Source organism: Mus caroli, chromosome 2 (genome assembly GCF_900094665.2).
Source record: "Mus caroli chromosome 2, CAROLI_EIJ_v1.1, whole genome shotgun sequence".
NCBI classification, from domain to species: domain Eukaryota; kingdom Metazoa; phylum Chordata; class Mammalia; order Rodentia; family Muridae; genus Mus; species Mus caroli.
This window is the reverse complement of record NC_034571.1, coordinates 44,625,324-44,651,779: the sequence shown is the minus strand read 5'-3', so window position 1 is coordinate 44,651,779 and position 26,456 is coordinate 44,625,324. Positions and strand designations below refer to the sequence as shown.

At 36.8% G+C, this 26,456-nt stretch overlaps 1 protein-coding gene across 6 annotated transcripts in view; it reads right to left on the bottom strand.

The window, feature by feature from the left end:
- Positions 1-26,456, bottom strand: part of Mbd5 (methyl-CpG binding domain protein 5) — a 358,857-nt gene that overhangs the window by 48,391 nt on the left and 284,010 nt on the right. For all 6 annotated transcript variants that reach the window (XM_029474046.1, XM_021182635.2, XM_029474045.1 and 3 more), the window contains 4 exons: positions 20,889-21,553; positions 17,019-17,121; positions 15,837-16,017; positions 9,004-11,139 (listed from right to left, as the gene is read on the bottom strand). In XM_029474046.1, coding sequence (XP_029329906.1) covers positions 9,004-11,139; positions 15,837-16,017; positions 17,019-17,121; positions 20,889-21,001 — 2,533 coding nt within the window. In that variant the 5' untranslated portion in view covers positions 21,002-21,553. The remainder of the gene's footprint in view (positions 1-9,003; positions 11,140-15,836; positions 16,018-17,018; positions 17,122-20,888; positions 21,554-26,456) is intronic.

The following is a 26,456-nucleotide window of genomic DNA, read 5'->3' as shown; positions in this document are numbered from 1 at the left end:
GAACTAACCAGTACTCCCCAGAGCTCATGTCTCTAGCTGCATATGTATCAGAAGATGGCCTAGTCGGCCATCAGTGGAAAGAGAGGCCCATTGGTCGTGCAAACTTTATATGCCTCAGTACAGGGGAATGCCAGGGCCAAGAAGTGGGAGTGGGTGGGTAGGGGAGGGGGGGAGGGTATGGGGGACTTTTGGGATAGCATTGGAAATGTAAATGAAGAAAATACCTAAATTTTTTTTTATTGAAACTGATAGCAAAACTAGGGTAATCATACTACAGTTACAAAACTTCGGTCTTAGCATCATTTATGCTTCAGCTATGTAAGTATAGGCTCAGGCATCTGTTTTAGAAATCCATTCTTGCTTTAAGTCTTAAGAACAGAAGAAAAGTTTGAGACATTCAAAAACTATTGCACTAATTCATTAAAAGGATCAGGCCTGGAAAATGAATTGTTTCCAAAAATAAAGTCTTTTTGGTGAAAGTAAAAATAAAATGTAAACAGGCATTATTTTATGAACCTATTTCAGAGTTCTGCATAAGAAACTTTCTTGAACTGTGTAAAGAAAGTGTTAGTTAAAATAGTTCTTTTCCATAGCCAAGATGTTTGGTACTTAATTAATAGTAGGGAAAGGAGGTTTTTTTTTTTTTTTTTAAAGATGAAATATCATCAAACATATAGAAATAATTACATAGGCATCTGGGAATTTGGAAGAAGTTAGCCAGTTTCAGTCATTTACTTAGTAAGGATATATAAGATTATTTTGTGCCAACCACTATGAAGTGACAATTTCTTTTCCTGGTCCTGTTGTTTTAAAGGAGTAGAAAGGGAAAGCCATTCAAATTAAAGGGGTCCCAGATTCCTAGCCTAGACCTACAGAGGCAGGCAGGCTAATGTGGTGAGGGAATGAACATGCTAATCTGCTGCGTGCTGCACATAAACCATACACACACACAACTCATGTGCTCATGAATTTAGTGTGTTTATACAAATAGCCTAAAATATTTGAGGGATTTACAAAAAGATATTTCTTATTATTAAATTCTTTTTTATTATTATTAAATTCTTAAGATGTGTAATTTCTTTTAGTTTTAGAATTGCTTTTGCCTCTTCAGTTTTATCTCCCTGGTTACCAAGACTCCTTGAGAGCAGCTCATATTGTGATCATCTTTTATATGTTTGCCTCTTAAATATTATTACTTTTGTTAGAAAGTACATGTCAAAAAGCCCATACCATGCAGATCAATGAAATGTTTAAAAAATGTCACTAACTAGTTTGATTCACTTAACTCTAATTTTGAATGAGTATTATTTAGTGCTAACAACTTTTCTAAACAGAAATCGCCACATATTGCTTTTATATCCATGCAACTCAAGAGCTTAAGAAAAATATGAAACTTATGAAAAATAAGTGTAATGAAAAATACCCCTTTACTGTTTGACCTTTATCATTTGCTTTACTAACTGTACTTTTATTGTAAACAGGTCAAAAGTAATCCTTAATAAAAATAAATCCTTCTAGAGATAAAATATGCTCTATGAGTTTAATAAATATATTTTTATTTCTCAGTCCCACTGAAATATGAAAAAGTGTCTTCTACATTTAAAGGACTGTTTTTTAAATGATAATAACATAGTGCACTGAAAGATAACTTTTATAAGAAGTCTAAGTATTCCAGTAAAACTTGATTGATATTTTCAAGCCTTAGTAACAGACAGATTAATGTGCATTTAGAAAAACGCGCCAACTTCACCCTTCTGATTTGGATCCTAACACAGATTCTTGATATTCCAAGCTAAGCAGTAGGGATACAGAGGAAGGGACCTGTAGCTATTTTATTTTTCATAAGAGAGAAAGGGACCTCAGACAAAAGTACAGAGGATGGAGAATGGGGAAGAAAACAACTGCAAGATCTTAGCAAATGTTCTTACTCTGTAATAGATGCTGCAGAAGAGAAGGTGGGCAGGCAGAAAGAAATGTAGCTTAAATTTTAGGATGTTAGGGACACCAGTCTCCAGATGTGATCAAATGAATTCAGAAAAAGCAAAAATGTGTGTGATTCTAGTCTCTTTCTCTTCTGGTGCTGGGGTTGGAACCAGGACTACATGCATGCTATGCTGCAGTTCTACCCTGAGCTACATCCCCATCCTGCACCAATACACAGAACCTCTTAGACTTTAAAAAATTTGGGAAATGTCAGATTGGCTAAGTAACAAAGTTCATGTGTTTTTAGGTAAACAGGATATTTGTGTGATGGCAAGACCTGAAAACGGAGGTTACATGTCTTGTTGGGGTTTGTTTTTTTGAATATGTGTAAGTTAAAAATGCATCACTAAATACCAACTAGAAGTTTCATTTCAAGAGGATATACTGAATTTTTAATATAGTCAACTTCCTATCTTATATCCTATTTTATCTGCAACTATAAAATTACAGTGCCTAGTTTATTACAGGTGCTCAATAAACACTGCATTATTTGATGAATATTCTAAAACAATTGTGTCATGGCAATGAGCTACAAAAGTCAACTTATAATGCTCCAACTAGTATTTTATTTTGACAAGTGAAATGCAACATTTGGAGAACACTGTAGTGCTATTTTTGAACAGTCTTTCTGATAGCTTGTGCATATAAGTGCTAGTGGGTGCTACAATCACTCCAGTGTGTCATGATTGTGATTAAACATTGATGTGGAAAGTGGAGGTATGCTGGAATGAGGCTGAAAATATCAGACTAGTTTTTTTTTTTAAACTTTCATTTGCTATACATTAAAATGCTTAGTAGACTGTCAAGCCAGCAATCTAAAAAAACTGTGTGCGTGTGAGAACATGCCATGGTGGCTATAAGCTGGGAGGACAGTTTACAAGAGTGGGTGCTCTCCTCCCACCATGTGGGCCTGGGTCTCTAAGGCTGTCACACTTGGCAGCAAGCACGTTTATCTGTGGAGCCATCTGGCCGGCTCTAGGGAGTTTCTTATTGTGTGAAGAAACTGAAAAGTGTTTCTTTAGGACGGGGTCTCTGGGCTGCTCCATCACTGAGGCACAGTCTACAGAGTTGGGCTGCCAATGAGCCCCAGACCATGGTATAGGATGAATGCTCACACCTGTGCCCATGGGTGCATCTCTCTGGAGCACTTCTAAATTTTGGAGTCTTTCAGCAGCTCTTTTGGATTACTATTTTTGGTTTAGCTTTTTGGTTGTAAAGGGTGAGCTGTTACTTTGAATTCTAAAGATAATAAAAAACTAATTTTTACTCTTTGATTGGCTTGCACTGATACTGTTATATTCATAGGAAGTAAGAGTTTTATTATTTTGAATTATTTAGGACTACATGAATGTGGAAATGAAATCTACTTCGACAGAGATACATTTTAGCATTGTTTTTCATTAAGTCAGTTTTTTTTTTTTTTGGTAGGGTTGATATTACTTCCTAGTATCTGGATACTTTTTGAACCAACTTAAATATTTTTGGACCAGATTTTAGTAAATAATAGCTTAGGTATCTTCTAGGGAACTGGAAGAATTGGTGGTTGTGTAAGAGTGCTTAATATGTTACAATGGAATAAAGTCTTCCAACTAGTATACTAGAACAATTTATTTCTTTAAAGGTACAAAATAGATCACTGAATCAGCAAACATCATACCACTGAGTTTTGTTATCACTCTTGATTACATAGACTTAATGTCTGAAGTAAAAACATATTTTAACTCCTCTTGTATACAAGATAACATTAAACCTATGATATGTAAACGGAACAAGTGGTGTGACCCTGATATGAGGAGACCTTCTGAAGGACTGAGACATTGCCTATAGTGAAAACATCTCATCAATAAAAAAGTATTCATTTTGCCGGACATTAACTAAGGAATAGATTTTCAAGCAGTTTGTTGTCTGGTTAAATAACAAGAGCACAGAGCACTTCAAACTTGCAAATCACTAGCATCACATGGGAAAGAGAATCTAGGCTTTAAAACCCTGAGGCTGAAATGTTTCCGCTAGGAACCAGCATCAGTTCAGTTACAACTGTCAAGGGGCCCTGCTGCCTTCTTTAGGCTAACAAATGCCCCGCAGCTACCAAGTCAACATGGCCATCTCTACCTGTCTGCACTGTAATCCCCTCTGGGCAGGGCAGAACTTCCCTTTGCCTTATTTACTGGCATGGTATGACAATAAATACACTGAGCTAATAGACTCAGTGGCTTTTTGTGGTCTCATTATTTCATGGTCTTATACCTACCATTTCATTAGAGTTTCAAATGTATTTTGTGCTGAGTGCAAACATTTTCATTTGCTGTTAAGAATTTACATAACACACACATATATGTATGTACATACTCATGAACATATATTTATTCATAGGTTTATTTATATCTTGATGAGTTAATGCACAGAGTTAAGGCAAATAAATGTTTGTTTGTTTCTCTTCTGTCACAAACCCATACTCTTGTCCCTCAGAGCATTGTAATTTCATGTGCTTAAGCAGAGATGATTGTTTTTAACAGGAAAAAGTATTTTCTAGTAAAGATATTTTAAGGACTTATTATATGGAAAGCAGCATGGTTATTACTAAGAATATTCATATAATAACTTAAACCCTTCTGTTTGTACTCTGTGAAAGATCACAGGACCAAAAGCAGGACTAGCTATAGGGATGGAAGCAGGCTCTGGGTCATGGCGCAGGTGCTGTTATTTGGAAAGCAGACTGGTAAGCCCACTGAAGTTTGCTGGTCAAGAACACTTGACTTTTAAACTCCCCTCTAACATACTTTGTCTAACAGGACATCATACTCAGGTGCTGAACTTTGTCTCTCAAAAACCTGAAAATTATGTACACACGGTGATGTGTGTGGGAATGAATTTGTATGCGTGCAGGAGAGTGAGTATGTGTGGGGTTTGGAGGTCAGTGTGAGTTGTGTGATGTGTGTGGGAATGAATTTGTATGCGTGCAGGAGAGTGAGTATGTGTGGGGTTTGGAGGTCAGTGTGAGTTGTTCTCCTTAATTGTTCTTCATTGGATTTCCTGAGATGGAGGCTCTTACTAAACCCAAGGCTTACTGATTTGGCCAGATTAGCCCCAGGGGTGGGTCTGTGTCTTCTAATGCTGGGAGTCCAGGGCTGTGCCACTATGTATGGCTTTCCACACGGGTTGTTGGGGCTTCAAAGTCAGTAAACACTTTACTGACCAAGCCATTTTCTGTGTCTGGATTGAGGTAGGGGACTTTGAGGTCTAGTTTCTAGATCCATCTACAACATTTCTTGACAATTTAGGCACATCACCAAGGATCTTACTGTTATGTATTAATTGGGAATATTAGGCTTGCCTTGCAACTGATAATCAAAAGGTAAGAGATACTTGCACACACTTCAAGATAAAATATTCAGAAGCACTCATGGAAAGGTAACTTAATTAATAAAACACATAGCCTTAAGTTTTTAGAATAAAGGAATTTAGTATTTTTTATATAACCACACAATCTTTGCCTCCAATTCCTATAACTGAACTGAATGCTTAAAAATGTGAATACAGAATTCACATATGGGCTTGTAAACCAGTATCTTTAGAGTTTAAGACAGAACGAGTCTCCTTGAAAAACATTCTGAGGGGCTAGAGGGATGGTCAGTGGACAGAGGCATCTGCTATGCAGGCTTAGCCATCTGAGGTCAAGCTCTGGCGCCCCCTGGAGTGGAAGGTGAGAGTGGACTTCACAGAGTTGCCTCCGATGGCCACATGTGTGCTGTGGCACACGCCTGCCTTCCCCACTGCCTGGAAACATGTGATAAAAAAAAAAAAAAAAACTATTTTGAAAATTAGTTACTTATTGAATTAAGCACAAGAGCAAGTCATTTCTTAATGTCTTCGTGTTGTATTTCTGATTTACACATAAAAGATTGGGCAAGGCACTGGAGTGAAACGGTCACCTGTGGTTAGGCTTTGTTGGGAGAGTAGAGTTGGACCATGCTTCCTATCAGTCTGCCACTGTACCATCATGCCATGCAAGACTCAAAGAGCTGACATCGTCCTGCTTCAGGTCTTCAGAAGCATCACTCATAGGGAACTGATCCTGTGTCAGTTATAAAGGTCACCAAATACAGTTCACATATTCGGGGAATTCTCTTGATATTCTGAACAGCTCATCGGCACCTACAGAAATATTCTAATCATGTGTGCTATGATACCAGACTCCAAAGAAAGAAGGCGGAAAGAACTGGCTTTTATCTAAAACATATTAAAAATTTACATCTGTGGATTGTCACATGACTTGAATAATAATTTGAAAAGGAAATCAGTAATTCTGGAGACTAAACATTTCAGATGAACTTACGTAGCTGAGAAGGTGATTATTTCAGGATCAGAGAAACCTGAGTTCTAATCCTGGTTAAGTTAGAAGATTTTGGTTAGTGAGGTTGTCTGAGGTTCAAGTTTCTCATCTGTTAAATGAAGACAACATTTTATACTATGGGCATCTATACAGGCCATGAATAATGAGTGGAGTACTTGGCACACAATAGCTATTCCATGATAGCTATTTGCAGCATTTTACAAATAAAATATGGTAGCACGTGCTTTCAATCCCAGCACTCAGAAGGTCAAGACAGGAAGATCATGAGTTTGAGTTCAGCATGAGCTATGTACTTTATCTCAAAACAATAGAAAAAGACCAAAAGGTGCATTTCTCTACTCTTACAAAGAAAGCTGTTGCTTTATTCTAAATGCCTAACATCACTGTTCAATGAGTATTAATGAAAGAACAAATACCAGTGTAAACAGGTATTTATGCCAGGCAATTATGATAGTACATTCAGTTGACATAATTCACTTCATAACATAAAAAATTATGGGGTAAGAATCCGTTTTAGAATTTACCTTACCAAAAGAATTCATCAGTAAATCAACCCATATTCATAGTCAGCTGATCTCTGTACAACAATTAGTATTTAAGTTTATTAGATCTAATATTTTCAAGGTTTTAACTGACCTAGATTTCTACTAAGTCTAAAGTGTTAGCCTACACGTGCTCAGCCATATGCGCCACACTGCTCAACATTTGTTATTATTCTTTTGGGTATTCATATGCTAAAGCTTTCCTTATTTTAATAAACTTTCAGCCCATGTGCCTTGATACCCCATTATCAATCTAGGTTATATGTTTATATGGATAAATGAAACAAGAAAATAAATGACCAAGGCTATATAAAATAGGTCTAAATTTGACAATCAGAAGAAACAAGAATATAAATAAATGTCTTTTTCCCATAATATAAACATAAAAATACATCATTATTGAAACACATACATTTGCACATATGAACGTAGACCTGACATGAAGCAAACTATGATAAAGGAGTATAAAAACTGAGTAATAAATGAGACTAACAATGCTTTACCGAAATGACTGAAGGCATGCTCAATAAATATAGTACATCTTAAAACACTTACGGACTTACTGTTGTTTTAATTTCTAAGTGCATATATTAAAACTTTTATTTGTACAGTATTAGCTAAAACAGCATGAGTCAGCGAGAAATTGGAAGCCCATTATGCACCTTTAAACACATAAAGTTTCACAAGGGTCCTCAAACTAAGAATAACAAGGCACTAGTTACTTCAAATCATTTTAAGCCTGCATTCTTTTTTTTTTTTAAACACAGGAGATCATTGTGCAGTTCTTCATAGAATACTGACATCCAAACAACACAAAACACAAACGGTGAAAGATGGCAGTGTAAGGTGGCAACACCAGGAAACACTTGACTTTACCTTTAACAGACAAGTGGATGGTAACATTTCCCACACAGTGGTATATGCAGCCTATACACATCTACACGGTAACATACTCGCAAAGGTGTCAGCAGTTTTCTCATCATGACTAGTGATCTGGTTTTTATTTATTTTGTGGTGCTGGGATTGACCTCAAGGTCTTGTGTACACTGGACAAGGGCTCTTCCATGGAGCTAACCCCAACCTCCGATGGTTTAGTTTTTAAATCCTGCTCATTTTAAATATGAATGCTAGTGTCCCTGCCCTCTTTTATTTCCTCCTTGTCGGTTCCTACAAGTCTGAAATCGTGTTACATTTTGAGTATTTTCTCTAATGCTTCCATGATCATCTTTTCTGTTGCTTCAATGATTTACCTCTCTAGTATTCCAGGAATAATTTTTATAATGATTTCTAAAGATTTTATTGTGCAAAACACAGTTTTTCTAATGTGTTATTTCTGTATAAACTTGTATCCATTAATGGTGCATGAATATTTAGAATAATTTGGGTCCAAAACCTTAATATGGATGCTAAAAATATAGTTCAGTTCTATGAGAAATTTTAAAGGAATTTCATGATAAAAAATTCTGGAAATCAGGTTTTCAAGCCTCATTTTATTAGAAAATTTAAATTATTTTTTAAAAAGGAAGTAGCCAATATCCATCTTTGAATTTTCTCGAACAAATAGCAAAGGAGAGCAGACTACGGTGAGAAACACATTAGAAGACAGCCTCCTACTCCCACAGCCGCTAGTGATCCTTTCCTACCCAGTGACCTATTTCTGTTGAGCAGCAAGAAAAAAGAAATCCATTTCTTTTGGCCTTTCTGGATTTTCCAAGATGAGCCTCATTTACCTGTGTACAAACCAAAGCTAGGTAAACAACTTCCATATTGGCGTACGCCAAGGACACATCTCATGGACCAGGACACCTTGCCTTCTGTGGCTTCCTTTGCAGTGTACAGTCCAATGGTTATGAAATCAATTGAAAGTCAAACAATATTCAAAATGACACAGATGGACAACAAATAACAAGAACACACGGAATCCTCTCAGTTGGTATTCTTTCTAAAAGACAAGTCCCTATCCTTATCATTCTGTAAATAAAATTATAAATACTAAAGAAATGAAGAAAATATTCACAATGGGGAAAGGAACATCTGTTATCATAATAAATATTTTGGTACAAAAATTTAAAAACTGTAGAAAACTTTAGTACCTTTGGGTACTTTTTTCTAATAAAATCATACCTGCTTCAGAACTTGTTTGATTATAGCTGCTAACAATGCTGTTTGGTATCACTGGAGTGGAGGACGTTGAAATTCTTGACTGAGGTGGATTGGGATGTAATGAGTTTCCTAAAGCCATGCCCGACTGACTGAGCATCCCACAGTTCCCGCTAGCCTGAATCTGATTTATTAAACCTGCAAGATGGTGGTTGGGGACTGGACTGTTACTGTGAACAAAGTTAGTGTTTGCATTGTGGCAGTGCACGGCTTCCCCTCTTAAAGGTATGCTCTGTGTCAATGAATTCTGAAGAACAGTGGAATTCATATTAGGATCTGGAAAATGCAGCTGGTTAGCAGAGCAAGGCAAAGCAGTATTTGATCCCCCACAACCCGGGGTACTATTGCTACTCAAGTGAGAGCTTTGACAACTCATAGACTGTAGTAACTGAGACATTGAACTGATGGGAAATGACCCCTGCCCATGCTTCCTTAGCAAGTCAGGTCCAGGTTTAGGAGCTGTAGAACTATCCATTTGGGACTGTCTGAGCAAACTCAACACTGTGGTGGGTGGCTGCTTTCTTTTCCGTAATGAGTCTTTTTGCTGAGACATCAACTTATCTCTTAGTGCTGCTCGACCACTTTGACCTTCACCTGTTGGGAGAAGCATGTTGGCAGTTGGAGGGAACATGGTGTTTAAAGTGCTGTGTCCTTCAGTGTTGCCGCTGCTGGCAACAGCTCCAGAATTGTTACTGCTGCTACTGTTGTTACCAGCAAGTTTGTTTTGATTTGCTAGCTGTGCTTTGGCTGCTGCTGAGAGTAAACTACTTGCTGGAAAGGAGGCAGCATTGTGCTGGTTCAAGATCTGATTTAAAGGCATTCCCAGCAAACCAGGCTGACTCTTTACAGAACCATTTCCGGCAGGTGCAGTAGGAAAAGCTGCACTGCTTGGGGTATTGAGTACATTACTCATTCCAGCAATTAATGGGTTAGGGATATCCTTGTACTGATGATGTCCATCAGACTTGGTAGAAGGGCTTGATGGCATTGATGGCCTTGGGGAACCTATTGTTGACCTTGGTGACCTAGGTGGAACCTTTATGCCACTACAAGTGGCCTGGGGTCCTACAGGTGGCATCATGAAATTTCCATGATCTGATGATGTGGAAGATGAGCGTGATCTTTGGGGCGATGCCTCAATCCTTCCAATTCCAGTCCCCATCATGTGCACTGGGGATGTCACTGGAGAAGGGGACAGGGAGGTTGAAGCTGAATGCTGAATTCTTTGTACATGACTCCCGTGATTCATATGACCAGGTTTTACAGTTGGCAAAGGGAGATTACTTGGCAAAGGAACAACAGCAGGAGGCATGCTTACATTCATCACAGGTACCTGAGAGTGGACATTTGAATGGAAACTGGTTGGATTAATGATAATAGGGTTCTGATTCACTGGTTTACTAGGAATAGGGTCAAGAATGCCAAGTGGATCTTTCTCAGATGTTAATGGCTTTTTCTGAAGAGCACAAGAAGGTGGAGGAGGGGGAGGTGGGCCTTGGGGTGGTTTGTGGTGGAACATTGCTCGTGGTATTTCCATATTAGTTGAAAAATTACACATTGGTTTTTTCATTACTGGACTCTTTGTAGTCAAGGTTGGGGAAAGAGGTATATTAGTTCTTCCAGCCATTGCACAGGATGACTGTACGGGAGAACCATGTAGCATTACTGAAGGTGGAGAAAGAGGAGTCCTATTTAGGTGAATAGGGCTGGAATTGGGAGCTCCATGAAAACCAGGGTTATTTCTTGTGAAGACATCAGGGCTTCCGAGCGGGTCAGTCCTTGGAGAGATTGAGCCATCTCCATAGATCTGGGACCCTGATGATGCTGGGCTGGGCAGGCCTCCATGGCTGCCACGAAATGGAGATTTCTGTCCATGCTCACTACTGCCCAATCTCTGGCGGGGGTAGACAGGGTGGAGCTCCTGCTGCTGGCTTCCAGGCAGGTCTTGCATGTATAGCCTTCCCATGGCATTTGATGATCCAGTCATTAACTTGAAAGGATTCTTACATTCTGGCATTACAGAATTTGTAATTCCTTCATGAGACTTGTTTCTTACTGATCTTGGAGTTGCCGCCCGTGAAGGTACTACTGGAGTTGCATCTGATGTGAAAGAGAAAAAGAATTTCATTAGTTGTCTCAATTGTTTTGGGACAGTTGGGAAGAAGAGAGAAAAAGAGAAAACAGAGGAGGGTGAGACAAGGACACCTGGGAATGCAGATTTGTAAGTGAAAGCCGTAACTCTACACATTTAAAAGAATTCTCGAAGCCATATTAAACTTTGATTTAAACAAAGTCTATTATTCATCCTTAAATGATGAAAGGTTCTCAGTAACTACTTATTATCCTTGTTTACTCCTTGTCTGTTAAGAACGCATGGCCATAACAATCAGTACAGACTGACATTAGTCATTTTAATATTCAGAATTTGAAAAGCCAAGACTGACAGCCCAGATGGCGAAGGCTGTTTTGCTGCAGTTGCAATTTTTAAGAACAGTCACAACAGAAAATTTGTAATCTTTCTGGCATTTTTTTCTTGTGGTGCTTAAATAAATTGCTATTTGCACAAGACAATGAGTTACTCTGTAACTGTTTCTGTTACCTAACTGAAACTTCCTGAGATGCTATGGAAATAGTTCCTTATCGTAGGATTTGTCACAGTAAGAGCAAGGCTCTTAGTTTCTGTGATTTGAGTAAATGACGTTTCAGTTCTTTATTGCAGCAGTGATAACAAGAATACATGTAGTGATATAACCACACTTAGCTTCCTGGATGGGAACTATCTGTAATTCTGTATAATACAATTTCTTAATTTGTTCTTATTGTGAAGACAGCTTTAGTTAACCAGCTTGGGTGAGATATTACAGTCCTTTTCTAAGGACAGACTTCTCATGTAAAGTGTAGTTGGGATGTTAGCGTCTTCAGGACTGTGTTGCACTCCAGCACTCCCTTTCACATCAGCTCATCTCTCCATCTTTTCAGAATCCTTCAGTTCCTTTGGAGATCAGACAGGATATAGGCAACAAAAGTAAGCTGGCTCATCATACAGAATTTTCGGTCTAAGATTTTTAAAGAAAAAGTTTTAAGGCCCTAAGAATACTTAAGTATTTTATAATGTTGCACACCTTCTAAAACAAAGATGGCAAATAATACCCATATACTAATTCCCATTCATTTGTATTGGCTGCTTAGAGAGTTGTGTTGGAAAGAACGCTGAGAGAGCTGCACTTTGTGAGAAATGCCAGAGTCTCTATGGAGGCACAGGAGCTGGAAGTGCCACCAATCATACTATATATTTGCCATATCTATTTTGAGACTTAAAAGCATATTAGCAATTATACTTAGTTTCATTTGCAATCAGAGATACACTTAAGGGATAATTACATACTTAAAATGAATCAACTTCTACTATTTGCAAGAGAGTATACAGGTCAAATCATATAATAACTTTGAAGACAGCATTTCTCCATCATGGGCACAGAGATTCTAGCTAGGAGAGGGCTGAGCATGTGTTCCCAGTTCCCGACTGGAATATGGAGACTTTCTGATTCTAGTATCATAGGGGTTCTTTGAAAGAGTAAGTATTTTGGGACTAAATAACATAACAGAAGACACAGGATACACTTAACTGAGGCTAATTTTCTTGTTAAAGAGGGATCATTAAATGTTATTAATTAAAGGAACAAGGGATTAAGATATGCAGTTCGTGGTACTTGGTGGACAGTGAGAATAGAGTTAAATGTAGTAGCATCACTAGCAGGACCATGGACCTGCTTGCATTTTTAAAATTATCAATATGCTTATATAATTATCTATAGTCCCATGATTAAGATACAGATAGCAGTGGCATTTTTTTTTTATATTCAGCTAATAGAATTTATACAATAGTTGTGGTTTAGAAAGAATTTCTTCTATATCTTGGGATAAATTGTTATCTTTAAAATAATAGTAATGTTAAATAGACAAGAGTCAGGCTGATGTTGAATGACAGGGGCCAAAGTACAGTTAGCAAGTGTGAAATCTTGGTGCTGGTCAGGTACTGTCAAGTATATACAGGTAGAGCATTTGAAGGAACAAATGGAAATGAAGTTAACATTTATGCTAAAGGGAGGTGAGCATTGCTTTGTAAGTCTGAATTTTAAATTACTTAAACCTCACTTTATGGTGACATAAACTCAGGAAACAAAGCTTGAGTGTGAAGCTAGTAAAACAGTGCACTTAATTCAATCAAACACACTGTTCTAAAAGGAGATGTCACACATCTCTCATGGTAGCTTCAATTTCAAGAATTGAACTTGTATGTACAGGTACAGTACAAGTCCTAGTATACGATTCTGCTAGGGTTTTTAGAACAACAGTGCAGACTGCAGAGACAGGCAAATGCCAGGATACCACAGGGTATGATATCAGCATGTTTAAGAGCAGCATGAGCTGGAGTTGGCTCAGTGGTTAAGAGGACCTGAGTTGAGCTCCTAGCACCCACATGGCACCTGACCACATCTGTAGCTCCAGTTCCAGGAGACCAGGTGTCCTTATCTGACCTCTGCTGGCACCAGGCATGTATGTTGGTGCTCAGATATACAGACAGCCTTAAATCTAAAAACAAGAGCATATGCAACACGCGCAAAATTCATGCAAAGTGGTTAGTAGCTATGCTAAGGTGGCAGGGCAATGTTAAACTATAATAACTTATTACCATCAAATGTACACTTACAATGTTAGAGCCAATTTGAAGTTAAGAACCTATACCTTGTTAGGAAATAAGTTCCCTGAAAGATTGGTTTTTCTTATCTACTTCAGTTCAAAGTTAGTGGGTTATTGTACAGAAGCTCTCTGTTAACAGCACCTAAATATCAATTTTTCTCTCAACTCTTGGCCTGAGGTCTTTTAGTATGTATATGATATGCAAATATTCTTGCATCCAGGGCTCTCATTGGTTTGGCTCCAGTTTACTTATTATTATTTAATCTCCTACTCAACTCAGATTATTTCCATGCCATCTCCTATGTATGGCACACTACATATGGTATATAATTATGGATAAAGTTTCTATTCTTTTTACATGTAAATTATTTTTCAAAGCTAGTCTTGTTTTGAGTTCTTCCATACAACCTTGGGTGATGGTTAGACACATCATGGTGATATTTTTAAGAACTTTATAAAACAGAATCAGCTGTCTACTGAATAGACACTTGGGAGCTTAGCTACATTTGTTTTGAGTTACTGTTTCAATGTTAGATTATAGCTCCTCAGCCTCACGTAATCTCACAGAGTACAAATTGATCATTAGGGAAAAAAAAATTAACAGTGAGAAAGTCAAATGGACCCAATCTTAAGCAAGTAATCAAAGTTAATGTTACCAACACAAGATTAGCTGACATCATGTGCTTCTTGATGAAGATATGACATCATTCACATAACATTCCTGCCAAACCTGGCATAAATGTAATATGAGGAAACAATTATGAAATCCAAACTGAGGAACATTCTGTAAAGCTAGCCCATGTGCCTCAAAAATGTCAGTGTCATGAAAGATTGACACAGACTGGGGAATTGAAGAGTAAAGAAATGGAAAAGCTAATTACAGTGTACAATCTCAGGTTATATTCAGATCCTAAAGTAGGAATGAACTTTTAATGCTAGCAGGGTTATTAGTAGGAAAATAAAAGGAACTTGAATACAACAGGCTACATATTAGCTCCTAGAATTTTATCAGCATCATTGGATTGTGGTGGCACAGAAGAATATCCTCTCCCTCTACATACACATGATATTATATCCTTCATCAGAGAGTTTCTGATGTTAGCAAGAATATTTATAAATGGCCTGGAAGATCAAACTTTACAGCATAGGGGAATTCTACAAATACCCTGGCACTTTTCTGTACCTTTGCAATTTTTTACAAAGGAAAGTGTCATGGCTAGTGAGGTAGCTCAGTAGGCCAATGTACTTGCCCCTAGGCCTGACAACCTGCCTTTGACCCATGAGAGAGAATCTACTCTTGCAAGTTTCCTTCTGACCTTCACATATGTACTGTGACCATGCATGTGCATGCATACACAAACACACTTCAATACACAAATATACTAAAATTTTTACTTAAAAAGAGATTGTGTGTGTGTGTGTTGTCGGAGTGTGCCGTAAAAAGCTCTTGGCCAAGTGTTCTGTATTCGGGTAGGTGCTTAATAATTAGCTACCATAATTAAAAAAAAAGTAACATGGTTAATTCCTTTTTATTTAACTGTGATTGACAATGGGCTTTCTCATGTATTATATCCTGGTTACAGTTTTCTGTAGCTCTACTCCCCTCGCCCCCCAGTTTCTCCCCTCCCATCTGGATCCACCTCCTATATCTCTCCCATTAGAAAACAGACTTCTAAGGGAAAGTAATAAAATAAAACATAATAAGATCAAACAAACTTCTAATAATACTGGTAAGCTATATTGGGACTTGATCTTATCCACTGAAATCTAGCCCTATGTAAGTGGATGTTTTCTATAAAACAATGTAGTCTTTATTCCTGTTAGCTTTTCTGTATGCAGATACAAAGAATTTTAATTTGCTGGTTAGTATTGATTTTGATTATGCAACTGTACGTTATGAATAAGAAAAATTTAAAAACATATCCATGGTAATTTTTTTCAAAGAAAATTTGCTCTTTGTACTCAAGATGTTAGAACACACAAAACTGTGGATGTTCAAAATAGATAATAAGAAATCCCTTGCAAGGTGATTTCTAGCTATTCTTTCTTTGGAATGGAGTCAGGAGATTTGCTAACCCTGCAGCAATGTTACATACTTGTTCCTCCTCCAGGACTGGTGAGCACCAGAGAAGGATGCGGGGCCTCCATGCTTTGATGGAGTGTGGCCACTGCAATGATTTTTCTTTTATGTATGCATAGCTTTGTGACATCATCATCTGCCTTAACATCTTCTGCAGTTCTCTGCTTCACAGCAGCTCCAGGATCAAAATTAAACACCTGGAAAAAAACCACAGATTCTGTTTATAGTATGTCTAGCAAACATTTAATAGAAAAACCTCTTGTTTACACAGAGAAATGCTGGGCATAGATTAAGCTACAGACAGGAATTAAGCCTTTAAGGTTTTAAATGGAAGGAAAACAACTTTACATAATTTAAAAATACTTCTGGCCAAATAAATTTTTTTTAGTGAAAGACAATGAAAATTATACAAATTTTATGATAGTTAATTTAATTAAAGACAGGGAAGGGTATAAAATCTAATAATGTTTATAATTTAGGTACTTCCTGACGGCGTGACAGCACAGAAACAGATGGAGCACACTGTGAAAAACGTGAAAAGCCACAGCATCCTATATCCTTGTTTTTGCCAGAGCATCCCGGTCTGCTCACTTTTATTGCTACATTAATATTACCTCCTTACTGATCTAAAAATCTACTGTATGTCAAAAATTCTTATTATATAAATTTATTTTAAAAATATGGTAATATACAAAAAGAAAAAGGTGTTTATTAATCATTAGTTTTAAAATTAATACTAAATGTACATTTCAGAGAATAATTATCTATTTTTTTAACCAAATAATATTTCACTATTTTAAATTATATTGCTTTTTTACTTTGTAAAGCAGTAAAACTGCTTCATATTCTTATGATGAGAGTTGAACTTTGTGATTTTAAGAATATCTATGGCAGATTTAGCAATACCAGTGCAGAGACTATCATTACAGATTTGAGTAGCCATAGTAGTGAATGAACATACTGTACTATATATAAGCAAAGCTCCAATGAAATGTTCAATATGTCACCTATGAAAATGAATCAAATTATTTTTTCACAATCTTTAAGCATTCCAAAGTGCATATAAGATAACTGAAATGAATGTAAGCTAGAAAACTAATGTAAAAGTGAGATGCCAGGTGAGAAAAGCGAAAACATGAAATGACCCAAGCCAAACCCTGACTGAAACCCTGCTGCAGCTCTACTGTGAAACGGTTACCTTGGGAAGAATAAGAGGACACTCCAAGCCACACTTGCATGTTCCGTCAGTGAGCAGGTAGGTCTTAACCTGGTCCAAGCAAGATAACAAAGACCCACTGGGACTGCAAAGATAGTTAAAAAAAAAAACATCAGGAAATAATTTTGACTACATATATAAATGTATACGCTTTTTAAAAATAAAAAGTAAAATTTATAGACTTATTGGCCCTTCATGAGATATTATTTTCCTAGTATGGAAAGACATTTTATTTCCAATATTATGTTAGGTATTAATTACAGATGCTAAAAGCATCTCTTTGGAATGGAAATATTTTTCAGGAAAATACTTATTTTTCATAGAAAATGAAACAAATTAATTTTTGAAAATTTGGGATTGAAGATGGTAAACTTCTATTCTTAGCAAAGGACAGAAACAGGTAAGATAGGAAGAGGAAAAGTATGTGAAAGTAATGCTGTTCATCTGAGCTATAAGATCTGCTTTAAGCTGGTTGAGAAAAGTGAAATGGCAGCATGCTGAGTCTCAAACCAGAAAGTCTAAAGCACAAAGAAGCTGGAGGGAGCACATTTCTCCTGTGTCTGCTGCTGCCCGTTGCTGTGGAAGCAGAGGAGCGTCCAGCCACACTTCTTCCCATCCCCTCTGTGTGCATCTCTCAAGATGGATAAGTGTGACCCAATTCAAACTCCACTAAACACAGAGAGACTGACAGAAAGGGAAAGAAGGATTAGGTAGAACTGACAGAAGATGGTAAATTTTTGAAGAAATGCAGTGTTAGGTATCACAAATTGCTGTATAGGTTTCCATGCTCAGGTTTTCATCCATGAAGTCAGTAAAATAAGAAAGCATAAAGTCATTTTAAGTCTATACATTAAGAACTAAGTTTATATTTTAGGATATTTTATTAGTAGGTTGATTTTTTTTAACAACATAAATGCATTCCAAAATTTGTATCTATTAAGAGAATATATTTTATTTGTGACTCTTTAGAAAAACCTTTCCTTAAGCCTTATTCATAAAAAAAAAAAATACCATTTCCCATGCAAAACGTCACTCCTGGATAGTCTATTCTGCATCCACAGAAGCACAGACAGTACTTGAAACGGGCTAGGTTAAGATATGTTTATAAAAAATTATACAAGTCACTTTGGCACAAAGAAAAGGTCTAAAAAAAATTCTCCATCTTAGTTGAGTGATCTATTTAGATGACATGAAATAGTAATAATTTCACAATGTAGACTGGAATTTCACCATAGCAGACCGGCATCACCACAAATGCCTTTGTAGGCCTGATAATCTTAATTAAAAAGTGCAACTAACATATATCATATTTCTTTTCTCTTATGAAGAATTATTAAGTTTAACACCAAGAAACTGCTCAATATTCCACTTAAAACAAAGTTTATGGACGGCAAGCTACAGGGATTTAATTGTAAAATTTAGCCTAAAGTGAAGAATTCCTAAAGTCTATTAAGAATACTCCAGACACTTTAAAAATACTTTCCTACCACTCAGTTCAGTCTTTTTCTTCAGTTGTAGCTCTTTAATTAACTTTTGGTAGTAATAATTAATGTAAAAATAGTTATGTCTTAAATCACAGATAAAGCTTACAGGATTGGAAACAGGTGGCAAACTTAACTAACATGCAGCCTCTGTGCCACGAAGCAGGAACAGCTGGAAACTAAGCTAATAATGAGCTGTGTGCATGGCTGTGTGCAGGGAGCTGTGTGCATGGCTGTGTGTAGGGAGCTGTGTGTATGGCCGTGTGCAGGCAGCTGTGTGCATGACTGTGTGCAGGGAGCTGTGTGCATGACTATGTACAGGGAGATGTGTGCATGGCTGTGTGCAAGGCTGTGTGCAGGCAGCTGTGTGCATGGCTATGTGCAGGGAGATGTGTGCATGGCTGTGTGCAGGCAGCTGTGTGCATGTCTGTGTGCAGGCAGCTGTGTGTGACCAGGAGCAGCAGAAGAAGGGCTAACTTCCCACAAATGTTCCGGCAGAAATTAACTGGCCTCAGCCAAACAGATCAGATCCATGTTGGCTTTACTTAATGTGGAAGCATTTTAGTTTTACCTTATCTGGTTAGTTCTTCTCTAAGAATTTTTGATGTTCAGATTTGATTTGGAGACATTACGCCGAGGCGATTATTAGATGTTCAAGACTAGGGAGATTTGGAAACTCACCCACAAGGTCACTGTGAATTCTTAGACCTTAGTCTTGTTTTTGATTCTTAGACTTGGCCTGACTTTTGGTCACAGTGATGTGAGAAGCTGATTTCATGAGTAGTTATCAAAACTTTGGAATCGCTTGGCCCAGGTTGTATGCACTTTTTTTTCTTTATAGATCTTGAACAACATGAACACAAACATGTCTCTAATAACGTGAAGTGTTGTATTAGTAACAAGATATTTCTGGCTATATATGAACAATGGTGGCAGTAGGAATAGTTTGAGAAAATTAATCATGAGTGATTGTGTATCTTATTTCCATGGGCTAGACTACACATTCCCTATTTTTTTATTCCTTCACTGCAATGAACAGAGAACACCTTTAATATTACAGAACAAAGAAATGTATCTGACAAAGAAAGGAATTAAGTTTACCTCAAGAAACTTCTAACCTGAATCAAAACAAACCCATATCTACTCTGCCTTCTTGAGTTATGGGATATCATTTTTTATATTTATATAGTAAAGAGTATCTCATGCATATATTTTTTGTTTTTCTAAGGATAAGGTTTCTGGTATCCCAGACTGATTTAACTCACTATGTAGTTAAAGCCTGCTCTAAATTCCTGGTCTTCCCACCTCTCTCTCCTAGGCATGCACCAAATGCCCATTACATATATGTAGCACTGTAGAACAGAAGAATTGTGTTGAATCTAGGTTATAAAAACCACACTGAAACTCATGCCACCAGTATAATGATGTGCTGTCTTCTTTAAGTATATCATAAAAATTTATGCATCCAATCTGTCATTACTTATTAAAATCTATAAATAAATTTAGGCACCAATTACTTAATAGAAAAGGGTAAATTTTTTTTTTTTAGAATTGGACTCATTATGTAGCCCAGGGTGGCCTAGAACTTGCTATGTACACCAAGGTGGTCTTGAACTCACAGAGAGGCACTTGCCTCTCCTTCCCAAACACTAGGGTTAAAAGAGTGGGTCACCATTCCTAGCTCGGGAGCTAAAACTTTATTAACAGCCAGCCAATTTCAGTGTGTGTTCATTTGTTCTCTCTCTCTCTCTCCCTCCCTCTCCCTTCCTCTCTCTCTCTCTCTCTCTCTCAAACACACACACACACACAAACACACACACACACACACACGTTTATATACTTGCCAAAAACATGAGCATTATGACTTTTTTTGTTTTTGCTATTACAGTAAGATTACTGATTAAAAATATATACAGAAAAGGTACAAGTTACTTTAAGTTAAGAAGTCTAACAATGAAAATAGTTAATTAGCTTCAGAAAAGCTAGAGGGAGTATTCTGAAGCAGGGTGATCTTTAAAATAAGATATTGGATCTATTTCTACTGTTTTGCATTCTCCTGTGAAAATAGTATTCTTGTTTATATTTCTTTTAGAAAGCTTTGCATTTTCTTTATCATTCTTACAGAGAAGCAGAAAGATAACTTTACAAAGATGAAAGTGATACATAAAGATTCTCCTCAATAATCTAAGGAATTTACATTGCTAAACAGCAAAGAATAAACATACTTGTGTATTTCCAGCACAGAGGTCATTTATTCCAGTCTATGTTAGGTGCTGTCAGTCAAAACATTTTGTTCCTTTAAAGAAGATCAGTCTTTTACTGCCTTAATCTTGAAATTGCAAACTTGGGGTAAGAGTTAGCAAGAGCTCACCTGATGTAAAGCACGCCATTATGGTCCACACGCCGCTGCCAACCCACAGGAACCTGGATAGCTGGAAGACCTCCTTCCTTGTCTCCTCCGTCACACTCTTTGCCTCCATTCATTTTCTGTGTCTGCTTGGGTGCTCCAAAGATATCAGCAATAAGATGATATCCTTCTATTACAGAGCATGGTGGCCTTCAAAACTGGGCCAGCATAGTACAGTTTTCCCGGACTACGAAGTACACGGGGAAACTTGGGCTCAGTTTGGAACCAAGTCCTTGAAATCAGCCATTGTGAAAGTGTTCCCCATTATAATCTACATTAAATAAAAAAGTATTTCATTCCTAGGCATGGTCTACATAGGCAAAACCAAACACTCTCAACCAGGGAAAATCATAATTCTCCTATGCTGGTACCTGTCTGAAGCAGAAGAGGAAGGGATGAAAAGTTTTTAGTTGTACATTTTGCCTTGAACCTTGATACTGGACTAAAATAACCTCTACTATCTAGACACTGGTCTGTTCTGGCACCAGCAGCCAGGTAATGTCTCCAGTACTGCCCGCCGTTAAAGGCCACATGCTTTAAGCTTCCACTTCATTTTCCAATGGGAATCCAAGGTGTTGCAGGCTGGTTCATCTGATGTTTTCATGTCTTCAAAATTCCAATGATGTAGCCTGAAATACATGTACATATATAAGCTGCACATTTAATGTTGAAAATTGAGAAGCCACATAATTTAAAAATAAACTAAATGTACCCAGTCACCTTTGTGTTCTCTGCTGTCAAAATCATATATAAAATTGAATTTTTTAAAAAAAAGTTATCTTATAGTCTTTTAAATTGGAATAGAATAACACTTTCCCTTCCCTTTCTTTCCTCTAGCTCCTCCCATACCTTCCCTCAAACTGTTCCCATGGGCTACTCTTCCCCCTGTCACTCTCAAGTGGATAGCTTAGTTTTCTTTAATATTGTTATACATACATATAGACATGTATATACACACACACACACACTACTGAGTTCTTTTTTGTTGTTTATGTGTACATGGTATTGGGCAACTATAAGGGGCTGGTCCTTGGGAGAGGCTGATTCTAGCAAACTTATTTTCTTATAGATTGATCCATTCACTGTAACTAAATCATTTGATTTATTTTTCACTACAAGCAACTTTTAAATTACTTGAAATACATCCAAAATTATGGTTGCTCACTCTCTCTTCCTCTTAACTTGAAATGAAAATATACCCACCAACTTTTATGACCTGTCTACCACAAAAACATGATTTAATGAAATCACATTTTGATTACTCTTTACTATTAAACTTAGCTATGATTAAGCTTTCTTTCCTAATCATTATATTGTACTACGTTTCTTTATTTTTAAAGGAAACAGTAGAGGAAATAAAAAAATTATACATTTCTATATATAAAGGAAAGTTTTCTCTTACATTTGATTTATAGTCAAAAATTTCCAAAACCTGTTATATTGTGGTATACTCTCTAAACTTCTTTATTAAGTTACAAGCTGTATTTAAAAAAGACATACTGAGCTGGGCATGGTGGCACACGCCTTTAATCCCAGCACTTGGGAGGCAGAGGCAGGCGAATTTCTGAGTTCGAAGCCAGCCTGGTCTACAGAGTGAGTTCCAGGACAGCCAGGGCTACATAGAGAAACCCTGTCTCAAAAAAACCAACCCCCCCCCCCCCAAAAAAAAAAAAAAAGACATACTGACTTAACAGGGACTAGTGGTAGTGTGTGTGTGTGTATATCATACTTTTACACAGGTGATTTTGATAAAGCAATTAAATAAAAAAATAAGTAAATTTAAAAAGTTTGATTTACTCTTTCAATATTATGGAGAATGCAGTGTCATAGTTGGTAGAATTGGGTTGTAAAGAAGTCCTTAGGTGGACAATTTAACATGTACTATAGAGTCAGATCAGTGAAGTCATGAAACCGCATTAAAAATGAAGAATACTGTACTAGTATTTAAGAACAGGACATGTCAAAAAGTTTCAGGGTTAGAGAGATGGCTCAGCAGTTAACAGCACTGACTGCTCTTCCAAAGGTCCTGAGTTCAATTCCCAGAAACCAAATGGTGGCTTACAACCATCTGTAATGAGATCTGATGCCCTCTTCTGGTGTGTCTGAAGACAGTGACAGTGTACTCACATACATAAAACAAACAAACAAATAAATAAATCTTAAAAAAAAAACCCAAAACAACTTTCCAGCGAGAGCGTAATTCACAAATGACAGGATTCAGAGGATGTTTTAAACTAATTTCAGAAGATTTAAGTGAGAAATTAACATATTGTTAAGCAATATGTCCATATAACTAAACAAGTTAATCAAAGGAAGTAGGCATATAACTAGTCAATATCCATTCTTAGACTCTACATATTTAAACTGGCTTAAAATCATTCAGAGGTCTTTCATTAGGAAAGCAAGAAACCTTCTTACAGTGAAGGCCATTGTAGATTTAGACATATGCCTTAGGTGTGCCTTGGCCCAGAGACAGGGTAAAGATGTTGTACTGAAGCACACACTGATTTCATTGAAAAGGAGGAACTGTGTTTATAGGTGTGGTAAATGATGGTAGACAATTGGAAAGCAGCAAACTTCCCCAATATTTATTGAGAAAAAATTCAGTGTGTGAAGAATACTGCTACATAGTCACAGCTCCAGTGGGGCTGGTGATTCTATCACTAGGCTCCATCTCCTGTGCTATACTTCTTATATAAATGACCCACTTTTAGGCTCAGTATTCTTTTTAACTCTGTTTTCCTTTCACCAAACTTTTGAATATGACTATGTTTATTTATATTTTATTAAATACTCAAAGAACAGTAAGTATTAAGCATTGTGCTACTTTCTAGGAATACAAAGATGGTAAGTGTTATGGTACCAAATTTGACCCTCTAGTTTAGTTGATATTAGTTAGCATCAGGAAGTTAGCATTTGAAAGGTGATCAGTTCATGCGGAAAGGTTGATGAGGGAGATTAGTGGGTCTGAGAGGGATCTTCTCAACTCTGCAAGGTTACAGTGAAAAGACAGGCATGTAGAGAACAGCAGGGGACCTCTTAGTAGGTACTGCACATGAAGCTGCCTTGATTTTGAAGTTATCAGACTTAGGAACAGTAAGAAACAGGGTTCTGTTGTTTAGAAGCCATGTAAATTTAGTAGCCTACACACAGTGACAGAACAATTAGTGTAATATTTTGCATTAAATCTTGTGTGCAAGCTTGAAGATAAAACTAAAAATTGAGCCATAATTTCACTGTGGAATAGTATCTACTGTGTAACTGCACATTTCAGTTATTTTTTTTTCTAGAAATGTTACAAAGTACACATTAAAATAGTTTACCATCATAAACAACAATGTATCACCACTCTATGTTCATGTACTGTGTTTTGTCAGATTCCAATGTATATATATTTTAACATATAGATTATACTTATATTTTATTTCACAAGTGCTATTGTTATGAGTCTCACAATGATAATCATGGTCACAATATAATAAATGCCAGGTTTTACTGATTATAATTGATAAGTAAATGTCAGTAATTGTCATAGTAACAATGTGAGATGAATATTATCTTTTTAAAAACATTTTTAAAATTACTTTTGCATTTTACAATCCAGTTGTTGCCCCCACTCCAGGTCTGCCCTCCCACAATTCCTCATCCCATTCCTCCTCCCCCATCTCTAAGAGGATGTCCCCTGGGCCCTGCCAGGCCTCCCCTCTCCCTGGGTCCTCAAGTCTCTAAAGGGTAGGCTCATCTCTCACTGAGGCCAGAGCAGGCAATACTCTGCTGTGTATGTGTTGGGGGCCTTGGACCAGTTGTCTGGTTGGTAGCTCAGTGACTGAGAGATCTCAGGAGTCCAGGTTAGTTGAGACTGCTGGTCTTCTTATGGGGTTGCCCTGAATAAAGGACTTAGGAAACACTGCAGATCTAGTTAAGTACTATCTCCAATTACCACGTCATTTCTCTTTTTAGACTCATCATCTTTATTTTTCCTCAGAGGTGATCACTACCATTATTCTGGTCTATATTTGTGTATTCTTATGTATCTACATAAGCAATATGTATATTGTTACATTTATATTACAATTATACACCGTTCAACAACTCACTTTTTAGAATTTAGCATTTTTGGGGAAAATGAATTGCTTCTAAATATTTTCCAAGCATTAATGTATCTTGTTTATTTTTTTCTGGAAAACTTAATATATACAATTGCCTTATTTTTATTTGATGTATGTTTTGCCTATACGCATGCTACATGTGTGCAGTGTCTGCAGAGGCCAAAGGAGGATGCCAGAACTGGAGTTAGAGACAGTTTTGACCTGTCTGCCATATGCCATATGCTGAAAACTACATTTTTGTTTTCTGCAAGAGTAGTTACGTGCTCTGAGCCATTTCTCCAGTTCCTCCTTTTTTCTACTATTAAATCATTGCCAGTTTGTATTTTTTCCCCTTGGACACTTTTGTATGGCATTAAATATTTTCCCTAAATATTTCTTTTAATAATTAAGATGGATTTTTGAGAATTTAGTAACTTTCATTTTTTTCTTTGTCGACATCGTTTTTCTCCAAGCTTTCATAAATATAAACAAGTTTCGGCTAACGTTCCTACAAATATAACTACATAGTATTAATAATCCACCCAGAATTCTTTGTAAAAACACAAGTGTATAGTTCTGGGCCCTTCAGACATTCCTTTAGTGTATGAAGAAATCCTAGAAAAGGACTGACGGTCACGATTCTAAAGCTTCTGATGCCTATGCATTGCATTGTTTTGTAAAATATTAAAGTATGCTCTACTTGCTTCTAGGACTCTGGCAATTTTATCTTTTATAGAAACCAACCCATCTTCTGAGATGCAGTCATATATATTTTTAAGTAACTTTCAGTATAAAATTTGAACACCTTCTCTTGTTTTCCAAATTTAGCATTTTAATATTACTATGCTTCAAAAAAACCTACATTCCACAACCTGCTTCTCTCCTTTCCCTTGGAGACCAATCTTGTTTATGTGGCTTCATGAAACTCCAGGAAAACAGGTTAAAACAGAAAAGACTGTGATATTCAGGCTAAAGCCCTCGTAATTAGCATTTCGGATCTAAGATTCAGTTTATGCTTCAGGCTAATCTGTATAAAAATTCACTTTGAGAGAATTCAATTTCAGTGGCTTGATTTTTTTGTTGCCCTGGCTTCTTCTGACCATTCAGAATCTAAGTAAGATGTTACTTCCCCCTAAAACAATAATTTATATTAAACATGGACACTCCTTTATCTGTAATTAATTCACTAATGCTTCCTGTTTTATGCTTATTAGCAAGATTAATTTGCTTACTGACTCTTTTTACAGGGATAGAAACACTGAGAGGAGTCTTGACTCACTTTATCCTTCCTATATTCATAGTTCTGATATTAATTCCTATTGACTGTGCATATTCTAGTCAACATGATTTTATACTCTAATTTTTATTGTAATACCTTTTAACATCACAAATCTAAAGTGAGAGATGTTTTAATGGAGGCCAATGGGTGCATGTATGTTGATAA